The sequence below is a fragment of the Anas acuta genome, chromosome 5 (genome assembly GCF_963932015.1).
Source record: "Anas acuta chromosome 5, bAnaAcu1.1, whole genome shotgun sequence".
NCBI lineage: Eukaryota > Metazoa > Chordata > Aves > Anseriformes > Anatidae > Anas > Anas acuta.
Window position 1 is genome coordinate 46648080 of NC_088983.1, and position 18353 is coordinate 46666432.

The window sequence follows — 18353 nt, forward strand, 5'->3', positions numbered from 1 at the left end:
TTTTTTTTCTAGAAAGATGCAAAGTGCTGAAAAGGAAGTAGATCAGTTTGCCTCTTCTTAAAAATTCGCAGTGATTACAGGTTCTCGAAGAGGCTGGTGAGAGACCTTATGGACTACTAATTATGCAGAGACACTTACAAAACTTCATAGTCACAAGGCCTTCAGGAAGTTCATTTTTCTAGATTCCTTTGCAGCCTCATCTGCCTCAAGAGATACTGGTACACTCATATTTAATAGCAAATACCTCTGCCAAAAAGTATCACGGCACATCGTCTTTAGAGAGCGGATGCTGATGTTACAGCTGAAACACTGCCAAAGAAAAAGTTCTTCCTAACTGTAGATCAAGAACAAAAGTTCCATAAGCAAATCTCACTCTCTAGACACTGTCTGATAAAGAAACCTGTGCTGTAAGTATCCCTGCACCACTAAGGCAGCCCAAAAAATGGCATCATGGGTCTTTTCATAATGGTACTAAAACCAGAAACCATTTCCATGGCTTTCTCCTCAATGTGGATACATAAAAGGACGCACTAGAATAATTGAGTGCCATTTTATGATTTATGCATTTAATAGCTAGAACATCCACTTACTCCGGGTTTTTAAAAATGAAAAGCATAATGCTCTTTAAATTACTTTTTAAAAACATAGATCCCAACACCAATCCGAAAGGAGAATTTCAGAGTTCCAGTTTCCTCTGTCATTTTATAAGGTAAGTTGATAGCTGCAGCTTAACCCCAAATAGTTTTATGCACCTGTGTTGAATCTCCCTAACTTGTTGTTGACTGCTTATGCAAGCTTAAGACTATTCTGTGTATTTTAGGGGAAAAAGCACCATGTGATTTTTTATTATTATTATTTTTAAACTAACACACATTCACAGTAAGTGGTAGGAATAAATTGTATTAGTTAGGCAGGTCTCCTTGTACTTTCACACAGCTCTGGAAGCAATTTGAAGGCAGACACTATCGGTGCCTAGAAGCATCATTATGATCTTTTATTCCTTTACCTAAGAATAGGTTAAGCTGTTTTCAGGTGTTTGACCTTGAAGGATCTGAATGAGGAAATCCTACACAATGTACCTAACAGTTAATACCCATGCTCCATATGGAACATATACAATTCCTGTTCTATCAAGGCTTTGCATCTCCAAAGGATAAAGGGTCATCTCTGTGTTGACACCTACCTGCCAATTGTCCCTAAATCTTCTAATGTTAAGAACATGCTTTACTAGTGGTGGCTGTTGCTTTGAAGATACAATCAGACAAGGATCACGTATGAATCACGTTACAATACTGCCACTCTGTGGACTAAAGAGGTCATGGGCTGCTCTAATTTACTGTCAGGACCAAGTGAAGCAAAGGGGCAGTCGATGCCTTACCTATTTTATCAGGACTAGTTCTGCTCTGCTATTCAAAGGGAAATTAAGAGATCTCAGAGTAAAAGCACTCAATATGCATTTAAAAAATAAAAATAAAAAATCAGGCTTGACAAGATGCTAAGTTCACTTAATTCTGCCCTTAACATCTGTTCAAAGCACCTGTTCACTCCAAAAATCACTGACAGGGAATTTCCCTGTGACACGGGATACCAAGCAATCCAGTTCTAGAGCGAGTAAGCAGCAGAGCAACCGACTGTTTTTGTAAAAACAAGAGTCCCTTCACTTACAAGTATCATGAGACAAAATTTTAATGAAGTGCTTCTCCTACTTTCACAAAATCACAGAATCACAGAATTTCTAGGTTGGAAGAGACCTCAAGATCATCGAGTCCAACCTCTAACCTAACACTAACAGTCCCCACTAAACCATATCATGAAGCTCTACATCTAAACGTCTTTTGAAGACTTCCAGGGATGGTGACTCCACCACCTCCCTGGGCAGCCTGTTCCAATGCCTCACAACCCTTTCAGTAAAGAAGCTCTTCCTAACATCTAACCTAAAACTCCCCTGGCGCAACTTTAGCCCGTTCCCCCTTGTCCTGTCACCAGGCACGTGGGAGAACAGGCCAACCCCCACCTCTCTACAGCCTCCTTTAAGGTATCTGTAGAGAGCGATAAGGTCGCCCCTGAGCCTCCTCTTCTCCAGGCTGAACAAGCCCAGCTCCCTCAGCCGCTCCTCGTAGGAGGAAAAATAACTGCTACTTCACACATTAGGGTAGCTTCACTTCAGCATGCTGCCTAGACTATTCTTTTTCAGAATATTTTTCTTTGAGTAGGCAAAGCATTTTGCATCTTAAGCACCCCAACCATTTCTAAGGCGGTGGCAATAAAATGAAAGAAAACACAGGTGGGTTTACACTTGTTAAATCAAAAATGGTGTTGAAGAATAAAATATGCAGCTCATAACTTTTGTTTCTACTCAGGTTTTTCTGCCAAACTTATGCTTTCAGACTTTTGGTTAGGATAATCCTGAAATCTTGCTCACAGGTGGCCACATATAATCAAGCATTATGGGCTCAGAGCAATGGAGACAGTTACCAGTCTGCTTCATGAGAATCACCCTCTTCTTCTCTAAGGTATGGGAAATACTTCACATTCCTGTTTAACAATAACTGAAAAACACTGAATATGTAAGTGATGCTTCTAAACTTTGCCCAGATAGCATTCTGGTACCAAAGACTGCAGTAACTGCACTCATCTACGACAGTCAGTTCTTACCATGCAAGATGGGACAAGCAAACAAAAAACATTTTAACCATGCAAGAATTAAACTCAATCTGGAACTAATAAATATGTATGTTTGATACTTGTTCACCATTTGCAGTACACGATTCTGTTGTTTGTATGCTTACATTGGTTTTCAGGGAGCCTTAAAATTACAGCAATATATTCTGACTTACATTCATCTAAGTTAATTTACAAGAAAAGCATCAGTTTTACTGAATAACACTAGATAAACTGACCACTACACCCAACGTTTGGCTTGCAGTTACTATTTGCTTAAATCACTTTATTGACCGGCTTATTAGGAGATTGCAATAGGTGATCTCTGTACTGAGCTCTGGATCCATCAGCAACAACCTGGCAAATTACCCAGTTGTGAGCACAAGCATCTAGTTTAAGGTTTATTCATTCCAGTGTAAATGACAGAGCCCTTGGCAGGGCTACAAAGATTCAGCAGTTTCATATTCCTATAAAATCAATACTTAGGAACAAAGGAACAGTAGGAGCCCCTTAATAGCACACTCCATTCCAGAAATAACTATTACATACCATCAGCCAATATTCTTAACTATAAGCTATCCTATACCTATCACATACTACCAGCCATTATCCTAAACAGAATATCCTGGAGAAACCTTTTTGAAATGTTAAGTCTTCCACAGAATGCAGACTTCATTGTGGCACTTTCTTTTAGGCCATTTCTTCCTCCCAGACCTTTTAAGCACCAGAGAGCTATTAGGAATACTGTGTTTTAAGGAATGGATGTCTGAATTTCCCAAGGCAAAATTTTCAGATTGCTGTATTGAATGATTCATTTCATCCCACATTCTGCCTTTTCCTCCTGAAGAAGCAGTTTGGAGCTTGCCTTACCTTTACTCTGTCCAAGATGTTAAGACAGCCAAAGGGCTTTTGCTCAAGGAAAATAGATTACAACATGTCAGGAAACAACTTAATATAGATAAGCCCTTTAGTTTCAGCACATACCATAAATTCAGTTTCTGTGAAACTTCACAGCAGAATTACTAAAAGATAGATCAGCTACTCCAAAGTTTAAAGAAAATAATGTTGTGCTTGCAAAAACTGAAAGTAAGTTTCTCCCTAGGTTTTCTTCAGGTTGGGGATTTTGATTCTACTTTCAGCACACCAAGAAGATCTCCATATAAAGTTTTGGAAGATTTCCTAATTAACTCAAAGCTGGTGCTCTTGAAAGTAACCACACTTCCAAGAACTACCCAGTAACCCATATCAATCAGTGATATAATAAAGGCCAGTGCCAGCATCTAAGTGCTGAGGTACCCTCTTCACTCTTGTACAATAGTAATATCTTGCAAAACTGAAATATAAAAAGCTAACATGGTCTGATAGGTCCACTGTGAAGATTAATATGTTACCTCTGAGCTCTTGTAGAATAGAGTTAACTCTTCTCCTTAATTCTACGTCAAGTGGAACAATCTCAGTTGTCCTAGTGTAAAGCGTATTTATTTACAGAATATGACAAATTCAAATCAACATGGACAAATTAAACTTTAAACAGATGTTTTACAATAGGTGATTTTTGGGAATTGCATCCTAGAGACTTGTACTTACTTTTGCTTTTGATTTCCCAGCTGACTCCAAACTTCAACTACAAAACCATCAAAGTTTTCATTCTAAAAAAAAAAAAAAAAAAAAAGGAATTGACAACAATATACAGTTCATCACTATGCTTACACTTTCATCAGAGATAATACAATAGGAGAATCTTATGAAGTAGAGATAGAGCACTGACAGTATTAAACTAGTGGATGTTACTTAGTGTCTTGGCTAACTATAGTGCAAATTAAAGCAAGAAGCCTTGGGCCCCTTACCAAGGTTAGTCTCTTGATAAGAGTGTGAGCCTATCTTAACTGGCAGAAACTGGTCCTGTGGATAGACAAGAGCCAAGAAGCAACTGAGTCTGCGCAGAGACAGGAGGTCAACTAGCGGTGACGAGGAAGAGTCACCAACCTTCATCCCCACGACCCCTGGCAACCACCACCAGGAGACACTGCACAAGCACGGATGGGAGGAGCTTATGGAAATGACTTCATGAACTAATTTTAATACGAAGGAGGAACAGGTTATGCATACGTATAGGCGCATTTTGAAACGTCATGCATATATAACTCTTTACTGCATAAAACCATGGCAAGTTGATGCATCACATGTGCACAACTTTGGTGGGACTACCCCACGTGCTGCCCAGAGCTGAATAAACATACCTACTTTACAATCTTACTGATTGTGGAGTCCATTTTCCATAAGTCACTTGCTAAGCAAATCATTTGAAACCCTTTACGTGTATATTGGGGAAAAAAAGTCACGAGTTATTGAATATCAAGATATAAATATTAACTTGGCATATGCATAATTCCAAATTAATTTAGAATAATAAATATGTCCATAATTCCAGAATTTAACTTGTGAAACTTTGTTTAGCATGATCAAGGATACTGTTGGACTTGAGTATCCCTTCCTTAAGAGGCCAACTGCTACGGAAGACCTAGAATTGACATAGCAGTCACAAATTTTAAACAAGTATTCAGTTCACCTCTACATCCATCTTCCACTAGAGCATGTTAAGATTTCTTTACAACCTGTAACAAATGTGAAGATTCTTATTCTGACAGCAATTAGGCAGGCTATCATCAAACAACCACTAAACTGAATGTATTGGGCGCAGCCTGTCTAGTCCTGCGCAAGCATAGCTCTAAAGCATTAGGCTGAAGGACTGCCCAGAAAAAAAACCTTAGCAAACAGCATGCAGTTCTTAAAGAAAACCTTCTTTTCTTTCCTTGAAGTGTTAAGAGACTGGGGAGGCTGTTTTATCAGATTTAAACAAAACTGTACAGTAACAGACACCCAGCAAGTTATTCTTGCTATTCCAAATAACTCATTAGGTTTAGCACACTGAGTCTGAGCCTACTCCTGTAACACAAACAGCAAGCACTCATTGCACCCATGACCCTTTTTCAGCCTCTCAGTAAAATGCAATAACCAATTCAGTCCATGAATAACAAATTTATTTATTAATTTCTACTAATAAAATCAATCGGCTCACTAGATGACCTCCATGAGATGCTTATCAGGCATCCATTGCTGCCTCAATCTTGCTCAGCACATCAGCTGTCGAACAGATTTCATCAATTATGACTTATAGCAGGCAAAAGTATGCAACTGCCAATGATAGTTTAACAAGTTTATGGTGATAAGACCTCTTTAGTCTCACTTTAGACTTCTAGTCAACAGTACTTAAGTATTGCTGTACTTCATATGTACAGGAGTTGGACACATACTAGAATATACTACTAAGAATCCTGCTGTTACTTTTTCAAATAGAATTTTATACAATACAAAATTACTAGAAATAAGAAAATACACTTCAAAGAAGGAATCGGAAATTACACTGTTTTATAAGCATTGGTTAAAGGTCTTTTTACCTTGGCTAGCAGAACCATGTTCTTGGAAAGTTCCTCTATCTCATCTTCACTGCCAAAAACACTCTCAAAGTCTTGGTAAGTCCAGCCATCAAACAAAATTCTAGGCACTATCAAGCAAAGAAGTCCATCGGTAGTGAAAAACTAAAGATGTATTACATATACTGAAATATTTCTGCAGAAATGGAGAAGTGTAATTTTATAGCAGATACCAACAGGAGCCAGCAATCAACATACTTCATAGCTAAGATCATTGCATTTTATCAGCACTGAAATTGATAGTGCAGAACAATCTTCTTTGTTTTATGGTTGGTTAAGCGTTACTGAATAATTGATGAAAGTTTTAAGAAAAGGTCTATTCAATTGACAACTGAACTATCACTTAGGGCCCCAAGTAGAAACTTTAAAGAACATCATTGAGAAACAGCAACCCTTCCGTAAATTGTGCCTCTCTTCTACCACAAGAACAGCGAGAGAGAAGAGTTTGCATCGAATTCTAATTTGCTCTCATGTACATAGCCCTATATTATTTAACTCTTTTGCTGCTCTCAATAACCTACGACAAATTTTTATTTTGGAAGTAATGAGCATTTGAGTGTCCTCCCCCCCCCCCAACACATTTAAAGCACTAAAAATGTAGTAAGGCAAGAGTCAAGAAAATTGCTGTTGGAACAGTTGACAGGCGTGCTGACATGCACCCTGGAAATGCCAACGACTCATACAAAACTGTGTCTAAGCCCTTTCTAGCTAGCAAGGACCTAAGAGTATTTCTGAAAAGTCTAGAGAGGCTTCAAAGGTGTTATCATCTGGCAGCTGAAGTAATTTAGAATATCTGACAGAGCATTCAATTTTTCTAATCTGTTCCAAGTTTCATACTACCTTCTGAAGCAAGAATTTCACCGGCTTCAGCACCCTACAATATTCTTGCTATAGACAAATGTAAAGAGTTCAGCATCCCATTATCACTGTAGCAGTGTAATACATTTCCCCTGAGGTTTCAGCTTCGAGAGAAGAAAAGGGTGCAGGAAAGTCTGATTGCCTCAAATTTGGATTTTTTTCTCTCCTTTTCTTTAAAGCTGGAGCAATAAGCTGGAGGACTATTCCCCAGGTAAGCATATCACGTTATGTGTAGAGTACCTCTCCAGAAAGGGCCCAGTGGCTATGGGTTTGTCTAGAGACAAGAAGCTACAGCAAAATATTAGGGCACCAACAGGATTAACACTTTGATTAGTTAACTATTCATAGCTAACTGCTTTTACTTTACTTTTCAGACATCTTCTGTCTTACGGCTATGCTCAGGTGAACTCTCTTCTGTATATACCTGGAACAAAGCTTCCCCTTGGTCTGCTAGGAGTCAAAGAAGATGAAAAGTAAACACAAAAACCAGGCTCACCTATTTTGATGTTTTTGGAGTTTTTTCTGACATCTTTCATCCAGCCTGTCAAACAGTATCAAGTAAGAGAACAGCTTTTAAAATACGGATATGTTGACAATGACCATGTATTTTGAAGCACTCTTCACATAATGTAGCACAGTTTCACTGTATCTGTCTTCCTGCCACAGGCTATTACTTCATAAGCAATGCAGGGGAAACAGACTTTGATATACAGAAAGTAAAGCTATTCACCTCCACCATAGCACAACTAGTATTTACTACAATCTTACAGGAGTCTCTCCCCAAACCATCCTCCTTGCTGCTTGCAATTCTGCACGGAAAATAACTCACTGCCTAGTGCAAACAACACTTCCATAGGCACCAATCACCACTTGGGAGGAATGCATTTTGTTTGGTTAGGTTTTGTTTGTTTTTTAATTTAAGATGCTACTTTCAAGACTCATGATCACTTGCTCTTGGCAGTGTTTGCACTAGAATGAATTTGTTAGTAGGCACTAACATAATAAGAACTTTAACTCTTTAAGAGATTCCACAGACATTATCTTTCAACCAAGTTCAAAAACAAACTACTTAGTTATTATTTAAAAGCATACTAACTAAAACATGGAACCTGCTGTGAAGGGAAGTTATCTTCAGAGTAAATTTATCTTTCACTCACAAAACAAACTCACCCAAAGTTTTTTTGTCTGTAGTGAGGAGGGGGCAGATGAACAAGTAAATAACTGCACAGTGCAAACACCAAGGACTACTTCTGTCTGTGCAGATTCTTTATTTCTTCCGTTTTCGAAAGGGGCTTTGTACATAGTCTGCTGGAAGAACTAATCTTTCTTATTGTTTGGACAGAAACCATGAGCATTGGTGGAAGCAAGTGAGCACAGAAAAGAGCTCATTCTCAAAGAAACTTTCCAAAAATTTAATGGATTAAAATAATTCACCATGAGGCAGAGTGAGAATAATCCACATACATATATTACTGAACTACACATCAGTCCACAACAAGAACAGCAATCGTATTTGTAATGCATATTCAAAGAAAAGAAAAGAAAACCTTTATCAGCATCGTGGAGCCCAGTGAACTGGAACCTCTCCTTCCCTTTTCTTCTCACTTGTAACCAGACTGGTGAGATTAGTGTAAACTTGTTTCCAAATATTTTGGAAATATCATAGCCATGGCTGTTCCACTTGCAAAAGAAAGAAGAAAAAAAAGTGAGAGGCTCACAAGCCAGATATACAATCCACTTTTTGACCAATAAGAACTCTAGCACAAACAATCATTTGCTAGATCCCCATTCGTTAGTTTGAGAAACCCTTATAATACGTGTTTTGTTTAAATAACAAAGATCTTTAAAAACTGACAGCTATATGTCAATCTTCAGTTTGTACAAATTCACCTGAACTAGAGAAATTTGTATGTAGATTCCAACAGACATTTGAATTTACAGGCTCTGCATTTATGTCCAACAGAAATTGAGAAAGGTAAAGGTATACGGGGTACCTATTTCTCTTTTGAGCAGTGCAAGAATGAATCAAGTAAAAAACATTCTCTAAACAAAAGGAAGCAACATTTATTATTCAAGAGAGAATGCTTTGAATAATAGCAACTGGATAGCAAAAGAGATCAGTTTGACAGCAGTATAAAATTTTTACTGTTTATTTAGAAAGTTCAAGTTGGTAACTGCATAGTACGGGGACACTTAATATTATTGATCTAATATTACTCTACTGCAACTTCACCTGGCTTGATCATAAAGAACACATGAATACTTCTGTTTTACCAGAGACAAAACCAGAATGACCTAGATACCCTTCAAGAGGTAGGTGGGAAAACACAGATTTGAGACCACCTGAATCCCAAGCCAGCACTTGAATAATCCTCCGACTACGTGACTGTAGACCAGAAGCTCCTACTACTATAAACATAGCTTTATAGCAGGGATGCAAGACTTCATATTAGTACTGTCTACTGCATATTTATTCAAAGCACCAATTTTGTTTTATTAACTTACAGGAGTAACATATCCCAGAACATCTCCTGAGAAGTGTCTTTCCTTCATCTTCTTGGAACAGTAACTTCTGTGCTCCAGTATGATATCCTTTGCCTTTGGATCCACAACTACCAGACCCCGCTCCTGCACTGTTTTATCAGAGTGCAGCACCTGAGGCAAGAAGACAGTTTTTAGAACCGTGTGCACTAGCTACTTTCAAGAGCAGCAGACCTCAAAAAGAACAAAAAAAAAAACAAAATGACATTAAACTGCACACTTTTAAAATAATTCAGAACATTTTGATTTAAAAGCAAAACTGGAAAGAGCTTGGAAATGATTTGCCATTGTCAGTAAACTTACCTTGTTTTCAAGGCTAAAAAAAAAATAAATCAAGAATTGGTAAGATTAAACATCATTCACCACAGCTGATGACTAGTACATCCACAGCATAAAAAGCAATTCTGCAAGCAGTTTAAACATGCAATACAGTACTTTCAATGTCAGAGTGAGGGTCTAGTACAATTCCTGGCAGTTAGACACGTTTTGACATTAGCACTTTCTAAATCCTGGTCTAGGACAACAAAACATGAAAATGATGCAAAAGCAGAGAAAAAACTCCTCTTAAATACTAATAATGGCCAATCCTGCAAATCAATAAAAAGTTTGTTTCAACCCAGAAAAGTTGAAATGGACAGTTTCAGGTAGTTTCATCTGTGAGAACAAGCTTTATTGGAAACACATGGTTGCTTTTAATACAATATGGAAAGAATGAGAATCACTTTACCATCTCTCAAAGTCTGATTAGTTCACTGCACACGTTAAATAAGATGAGCATTCAGTTGTTTATCTTACCTTTTCTTCCATTTTTTTTGTAGCACCTTTCTTTGCATCTGTTTTTGACAAGGTACCTTCAGCTAGCCAGCAAATCACAGAAAAAGATAGTGAAGTACAGAGAAGCCTCATGGTGTTTCTCCCAGTGTCAAGTTCCTCCTGCCCTGAAAATGTAAGGGTTCAAGTCTCTGCAAAAAGAAAAGAGTAACAGTTAAGAGAATAAATTCAGTCTTCTTTTCTAACAAGAGTCAAGTGTTCGTGTTATCTTCTGCCCTCTAGAATCTGGCTTACTAATGCAGTTGTTTTAATACTACCTTGGCTCTTGTGGCAAAACAGAATATTTTAAGAGATTCTTACATGTATCACAGGAAAAGCCAGTAGGATGCTTGCAGCTTTCCTTTTAAGGAACCCATAAAGAAATACAAGGTTTCACAGCTGAAGCTGCAATAAATGTCTGCTGCCCAGAACAATTACAGCACAGCCTTGCCTACTCCATAGCATGTAAGAGATACAATTTGTTTCTGCCCTACCCAACCGACAATGCACAAGCTAAATAAGAAAAAACTGCAGTTGTCTGCTTATAGCTAAGCACCTTTACTACAGTGAGAACTTCCCTACACATATTTGGACAAGACTGGTTTAGCACTGAGATTCTGAAAAGCAGAGAATTCTGCAGTGGTCAAGGAGGTGATGGTCAAAAAATGGATAACAGGAAGTTCCACACCAACAGGCGGAATAATGTCTCGGTGAGGGTGATGGAGCACTGGAAGAGGGGGAGGCAAAAGCTAAATTATTGTGCTACTTAAGTTTCATTATTAATTATAGCTAGTGCGTTATGCTTCTGCTTTGCCTTCAAGGTCACTAGTAATTCTCTTGTAAGGTCACTAGTAATTCTTTTCTGCTTCCTAGAAGATTAGTCAAAGGAGTTTGCTCTTGATAGCATCTACTCTGTTCCATCTAGCTTGGCAGGATCTATAAACTACTGCAGAGAGGAACAATTGAGAGCCTGAATAGTCAATACAAGTCTTAACAGTTTGGACAGGATATCAATTCTTCCAGAAGCTGGTATATATTGATTTAGAGATGTTTGATTTCACTTTCAGAAACAATTAGCAACAGTATCACTTTCCTAAAGAGAAGTTAGTGTTTAACAGGTAAAACACAACAGTTTAAAAATCCATCACTGAACTCTGATTAGACATCAAAATATGCTCATTTCCTCGACAAGATCATATCCATCCACCAGTTACTACAAGCCAACATCCACTCCTGAGTCTATACAAAGAGCTGAGCCTGTAGCGATGGTTTCTGCCAGCAAAAGTCCAACATTGACCCTTGGTAGGAACCTTATCTTAATAGGATGTTCTTTAATAAAATTGGTTTAGTGAAAATTAAGTGGACATCATCACTCTACTACCAGAACACAAGTAAGTTAATCTTGAGATGTTTTTTATGGAAACTATAAGCATGAACTTTGCAAGCTTTATGCAAGTAGACGTTCCAGTTTTCTTCAGCAAGCCTTCCTTCAACGTTTTTTTATTTTCTTCATACTAACTAAACCAAGCAGAACACCAAGAGCTTGGCATTCTTGCTTTTTATCTGTTCTATTACAACCAACACGCAAAATCAAAGATTGACTCTGCTTAGGTCCTTGTAAAACCGACACTAAAGAAAAATTCAAAATTTAAGATGATTTGTTTTAATAAATTGGTCTGAGGGCAGAGTTTCTCTAACCCAGGTGGCAACTCCTGCTTAATCACAGCCTCCACGTGAAGTAACACTTTTAGGCAGGTGTTTCAAATGCAACTTTATTTTAAATAGAAAAAGCTGATATAGACTGAGGCTGCCCAAAAGATGCAGCCAAAAAAAAATCTAAATAATCTTGGAGGCTAGCACAGAAACTATGTGGAAATCTGTTCATATATTATTTTTAAAAGAGAAACAAGGTTCTAAGTGCTGCTGTGGTAGTCTGAGGTAACACACTTTGCTTAGTAAAGCAAACCCATGATGCAAATTGTTGATGTTTTTAATTTAAACTAGAAAAAGGTAGATTCAGAGATGAAATGAGTGAAAGTAAACCTGCTTCTAAGTTGTGCAAACAGCATTCCCTTTCCTCGTGGAAGCTTCTCTTCTTTAAGACCAAGAATTGCCTCCCATGTCTCCGGAGGTAGCCAAGCTTTCTCTTTTACCTCAGCGCCCTCCCGCCAGCCCGCCACACCCGCGGGCTCCCTCAGAGCAAGCCCCAGCCGCGGCCTTACCCCGGGGCCAGCCCCTTTGGGGCCACTGGGCCACGCTTAGGACCACCCTCATGGCCACTGGGCCACCCTCTGTGCCCGTGCCGCCACCTCCCGGCTGCGGGGCAGGCTGAAAGCCGCCATCCCACCGCCCGCCTCCTTCCTTTCCTTCCTTCCCTGTCTCCCTCCCCTGTGGAGCCGCTGCCACCACCTACCGCCCGCCGCCGCCTCGGAAATGGAGGCGGGCGGCACCGCCTCCCGGCTGAGGGGAGGCGCTGAGGGGATGGTTAGGAGCCGGGCGCCATGATGACAGCGGGGTGATGAGCGGCTGAGGTGGCGGTCTAATGTCCCTGCTGTCTCAAGACAGGCTCTCCCTGCCTCCTTCTAGCTCATAATAAATAAGTAGGGAGTTTAGGCTACACTACACACACTGTCCTGGGGAGTAAAAATAGCATAGACCAAACCTGAGGGGGTCTTTGCATGTAGAGGGGGTCATCAAGTAATATTGCTAACTCCTGGTGTGTGGAAAGTGTGTCAAGCCTCAGGTGGGCATTAACAGGCTTTAAAATAAAAGCTTGTGTTTCAAATTGAGATTTTATCATCTGTTTTGACCTACCATTTATGCTTTAACATGTAGCATGAACTTGCTGTTAGTAATTTTACTGCAGTGGAAATTTTGATGTAACCCTGTTATTTCGTGGGCTGTTTATAGGGAATAAATACCATATGGGAAGACTTGATAAAAATGGTTGTGTTAACAGCATCGTGATGTAGTGGAAAACTTAGCGTGTTTGGCACCGTGCTTCCCAGCAGAAGCCTTTCTGAGACCTACTTTCTGCGTTAGTTAGAGCTTGGTGTCACTTCCCAGAAGCAGAACTGCAAGTTTTCCTGATCTATCCATCTCTTTCTTTCCTTCTTATATAATTAAGATCACCATGAACATTCTTCATCATTGAATAGAACAATAGAAGCATTTTTCCTCTGGACAAAAGTATTGTCCATGAACCAGATGCATGGTCCTTCTGGCAAGAGCTGAGTCCGTGTACGTTTCCTCTGTCACCTAAATTCTTAAATTCTCACAAGGACTTCAGAAAGAAAACTGATGCTTATTAGCAGGTTTGGACCCACACCCTTGCAGACTAAAAAGCAAGAAAAAGGAATGTCTCATCCTATTTTTTTAGTCACCAAAACATCTCTCAAACCTTCAGCTTCCAACGAAGAAGTGGTGCCTTTTTAATCTTATAGGACTGCATAATAGGCATGCTTAAAAGTGTACATTTTTAAATACAAACTCTCCCAAATTTAAAGGGTGCATAACTGAAGTACTTGAAGTCGCAATCTATTGGGTACTGTATTTTCTATTGTTTTGTAAATGTTGTTCATCTTTCACAAACTTTAAACATTTCCAGGATACACTGCTCAATAGCAGGAAAGACAGAGATAAGGCAGGAGGGGATGAAAAATTAGGTTTGTTTCCAGCTTCTCTATAATGAAATCTGTCATTTCCTGTGTTGCGTTCCTACTATACCCTCCTGCTGACACTCTTTCTCATAGCCTAGTGAGGCAGATCCAAAGATTTGCTGCAGGTAGTTGACATGGTACATGCTGCCTGTAATAGAATCACAGATCATTACTCTTAGATGTAACGATGCACCCGAAGTTTTAACACATCTACCAGGTATTGGAGAGTCCTTCCAGAGACTCATATTTTACCAATGGGAAAAAAAAAAAAAAGTGGGTGGTGGTGGTGGTAGAGGGGGGTATCTTTCTTTTACTTCTGTGTTTTCAGTCTGTACACTACTATTCCTTTGAAAAATAGTGCCTGAGTAAGATAGGACACCTGGGGGAGAGTAGAAGTGTGCTCCTTTCCTGGAGAGTAACTGTGCATACTCAGGAAAAAAAGGCTTGGAAATAAAAATGGTTTCTCAGCAAGAAATGAAGTCTATAGCCTCATTTGGAAGCCTGTAGCTAAAGAGAAAGACAGCTGAGAGAAATAGGTACAAGGAACAGAACAAGGCCTCAGAGATGAAAGGAGAAAGAAAACACTCCTATGAGCTAGAAGGAATTATATGTAGTTTATTGCAACTCACAAAGCTACCTAGCTGCCTGGCACTACCCTGCCACCATGCAGGTGACAAAGGGGAACTTGTCCATAGACCCTTTGCTCACCCTCATTTTATCTTGTCTATTCTCTTTGAGTTTATTTTAAGCTTAAATATTCTATTTTATGTTTTTGCATACACATGGTATCTTGAGTGCAAAACTGTTTGGGTCATTGAGATGCTTACTGTAAAGAAAAGATCTAGAAAGATCCATATCTAATTTCTAGAAATGTACGGCTTCGTGATATCAATATTATCCTAACTTTGTGTTTCTTAATCTTGAAAGCAGCACATCTGATACTCTGGAGTGGCAGAAGACATTGCTGATAAACCTATGCTCTCCATTAATAGATAATGAATGTTAGATATCAGGTAGAGAAACATGATTGAGTATTCGTACAGAAGGAGAAAACAATTCTATTTTCTCCTTAGATCTTTTTGCTTCCATTATGGTTAGAATGACCATGGGGAGGAGAAGAAAACTGATGGGGTGAGGGACAAATCTGACAGAAGTAACAAATGAAAAGGAACAATTTCCTTTTTCTGTCTAGAAATTCATTAAGGTGGTAGGAAAAGCTGGCAACCCAGCTATATACCACAGTGCATGACTTCATATCCTAAGCACAAAGCTGTCCAAATTATTCTAGTGTGATTTTGGCAGATAGTCAGGTAGGGGTGAAGAGTAGCTGTAGGTAGCAGAAGAGCTGTGGCAGCACCAAGCACAGTATGGGCTGTAAATTATTCTGAGTGTTGGATGATTTCTGGTGTTAAAATTCCTCATAATGATGTGTAATCATACTCAAAAATGAATCATATTTTGGCTTCAGAAACTAAAGAGGAAGCCACACTGTGCACAGCAGTTAAAGCTCCAGAGCAGGAGATGAACTCGTCTGTAAGCCACCACTCAGGTCTAAATGTCAGGCAGAAAAAGAAATGCAGAAAAAGCTGTAGTTCCCACAAGCAGATAGATACTCACCAGCTGAAACCAGTCAGCTTAGTGGTATTAATTTTGTGAAGGTCAGACTGATTTTTCAAGTCTTTGTACCAAAGGATATTGAAATTCTGAAAAAGATTAAAGCAGTTTATGGATGACTTGGGGAAGATATATACATTGTCGATTTGTTGGCAAACAAATGTGCTGTAAAATATCTTGCATAATAGGAAAGCATTTCTTGATATTATTTCCACTTTAATGCTGATTTTTTGGAAATTGGCAATCTCTAAATATCACGTCATCTTGAGATGTATGGAACTGATGAAGTCTGGGTTCTCACAAACTGGTGTTTTGTAGATGTTGAGCTCAAACTGAAACATTTTCCAGATATATCAACTAGGTCATTTGTAAGGGGTATCTAGTGTGAACTCTGTGCTCTCTAATAACACATTGGGCTCGCATTACATTTCTTTCAGTCAGAATGCATCTAGAGACCATTACGAGCTCTCTTTCCTCTAACTGGCTGTTTATTCATGTAAAATCTTTATCTTCTCCCTACCAAAACTGTCTGAAATTGGCTAGTGAGCTCTAAATTAAGAGGAAGTAGGGGCATTCACCATAATTGCATAAGAATTTGTTGACGCAAAAAAAAAAAAAAAAAAAAAAAGCACAAGAGAGCAAGAATGTGTATAGTAAAGACTGAAATGTCAGTCAAAGGAGGTGGATATAAAATAACTGGGGAATGCGTACTGCATACTGAGTCAGTTAAAAATGAAATAGTTATAACACTAAAGAGCTCCACGTAGGTTTTCTATTTGAATATTTACTCCCCTTCTGAAACAGAATTTACAATCCATAACGTGCTTGGTACTGCCACAGCTATTCCACTAGCTGTATTTAAGTTCCTTCTTAAAAGGTTGCTTAAGTGTACCTGCACATCTTACAGCTGCAGTGTTGACTGGAATGCAGCCAGACAGAACTGATATACATAGCCTTTAAGTGTCACTCTGCTCTCAAGAGTAGAAATTAGTTCAACATCTTATTTTGTTTAACTCTAATATTTGTTTGTTTGTTTGTTTGTTTTTCAGAAAAAGGAATTCCTATGTAGTGAAATCTTAAGTTTTCAGCTTTGAAGGTAAATGGAAATTATAGTTAAACATCAGTATTTGATTATAAAACTCTGAAAAAGCACAATTTTCTTCATCTAAACTTCCTTATCCAGAGCAGCTGCATTGTGCACAATTGCCACTAGCTGCACTTGGTCTACTATGCCCAGGGAGGAAAGGACACGTTCCTGACTACCAGATGCTATCATTTTCTCTTTCTAATAAATATCCAACTGAAAAGCACTGGTGTAAAAATGTATCCTGAAAACATGCAGAAAAGACACTTGAGAGGTGACCTGGCTGAAGTGTGCCACCACTACCTGAAAAAGAGTATCAAGTATTGCATAGCTCTCTATTTATGAGAGAAAAATATATCATTAACTTATAGGCACTGAAGCTTGATAAATTTAAGTAAGATGCGAGCTTTAAATGAGGAGCATTAACCATGGGAACAAACTACCCAGAGAAACAGTACATTTGGTACCTTTTGATGATGTCAGATCAAAACTATGCCTTTCTGGACAACGGACTGTGACTAAAATCTAGGTTTTGGCTCAATGCAGGGAAGAAAAAAAAAAAAACAAAACACACACACAAAAAAAAAAAGCAAAAAAAAAAAAAAACAAAAACCATGCAAAATGAAATAGTTTGAAGAATACAAGAAAACCGATTAAATAAATTACTGAGTGGTCTCCAGTAGTCTTAAATCCCATGATTCTAGAGGTCATTATAACCCGCTAAGTCTACTAATAATTTGTGTTATGACTGAACCTCTCAACACACTGTGGTTTAGGGAGACTAGGCCAGTTTTGACACCCTTTGAATCTATTTTCAACTGATGAGATTAAATGCTCTGTGCAGTCCAACCTCTTTGGTGTGTTTAAGAAAGTTTAACCTTGAAATGTTTTCCATCTCAGGAGCAGACGTGGCATGGGACTGTGTTGCTCTGCAGGTCCATGGCCTTTGAGGGAGACATGTGGCCCTGGCCTTGCACACCTGCACGCCCAGGGTAGCATGAATTGCCACGTGTAATGCAGAGCAACTGCACTGCTTACCCCAGGGGGTTGTGACAGGATCTGCATGTACCAGCTCTTCTAACTATGCAAGGCTTGTGATGGAGATCCCATGCACAGCTTTTGGGGCCCATTTTTCGCTGTAGGACTGAGATGCGTCCTGCGTTGGCCCACACTGGGGAAACCACGGTCTGTCTTACGTATCCTACCGTAAGGAGTCAGTACCTCCCTCTCCACAGAAATAAGATCCTAGATAAGAACTTACCGCTGAAATCCCACTTCCCTGTCAGATCTGCTGTCCCTCTCCTTCTCTCTTAGAAGTTAACACTCTCTGAGGCAAAACCCACACGCTCCTCCTTCACCCATCACTAAAACCAGCGGGGGCAGGGGGTGAGGCAGCGATTAGGCCGTTCCTGAGGAGACACCGACGCCTCAGCAGAAGGACCCTGCGGCTCCCGCTTACCCCTTACAGGCCGTGCCCCACAAACCAGCCCCCAACACCGGCACCGAGGGGGCCGAGAGGGGCGTGAGGGGGCCGTGATGGGGCCGTGAGGGGGACACGGGGAGGGCAGGGCCGGGTCCCCGCCGCCTCCGCCCGCCAGGGGGTGTCCGAGCCTCGCCGCCCGCCGCCCGCCG

The 18353-nt window shown here is 39.6% G+C and overlaps 1 protein-coding gene across 2 annotated transcripts in view; it reads right to left on the reverse strand.

Moving 5' to 3' along the window:
* CHID1 (chitinase domain containing 1) overlaps nt 1-12900 on the reverse strand; it is a 99262-nt gene extending 86362 nt beyond the window's left edge. The window contains exons 1-7 of one of the 2 annotated variants that reach the window (XM_068684531.1): nt 12778-12900; nt 10350-10516; nt 9519-9668; nt 8561-8693; nt 7510-7554; nt 6120-6226; nt 4249-4310 (exon numbers count right to left, since the gene is read on the reverse strand). In XM_068684531.1, the coding sequence (XP_068540632.1) occupies nt 4249-4310; nt 6120-6226; nt 7510-7554; nt 8561-8693; nt 9519-9668; nt 10350-10460 (608 nt within the window). In that variant the 5' untranslated portion in view covers nt 10461-10516; nt 12778-12900. Of the gene's footprint in view, nt 1-4248; nt 4311-6119; nt 6227-7509; nt 7555-8560; nt 8694-9518; nt 9669-10349; nt 10517-12586; nt 12736-12777 lie in introns of those variants that run through there. The other variant, XM_068684530.1, reaches the window with a different exon arrangement.
* Between the last annotated feature and the right edge of the window lie 5453 nt (nt 12901-18353).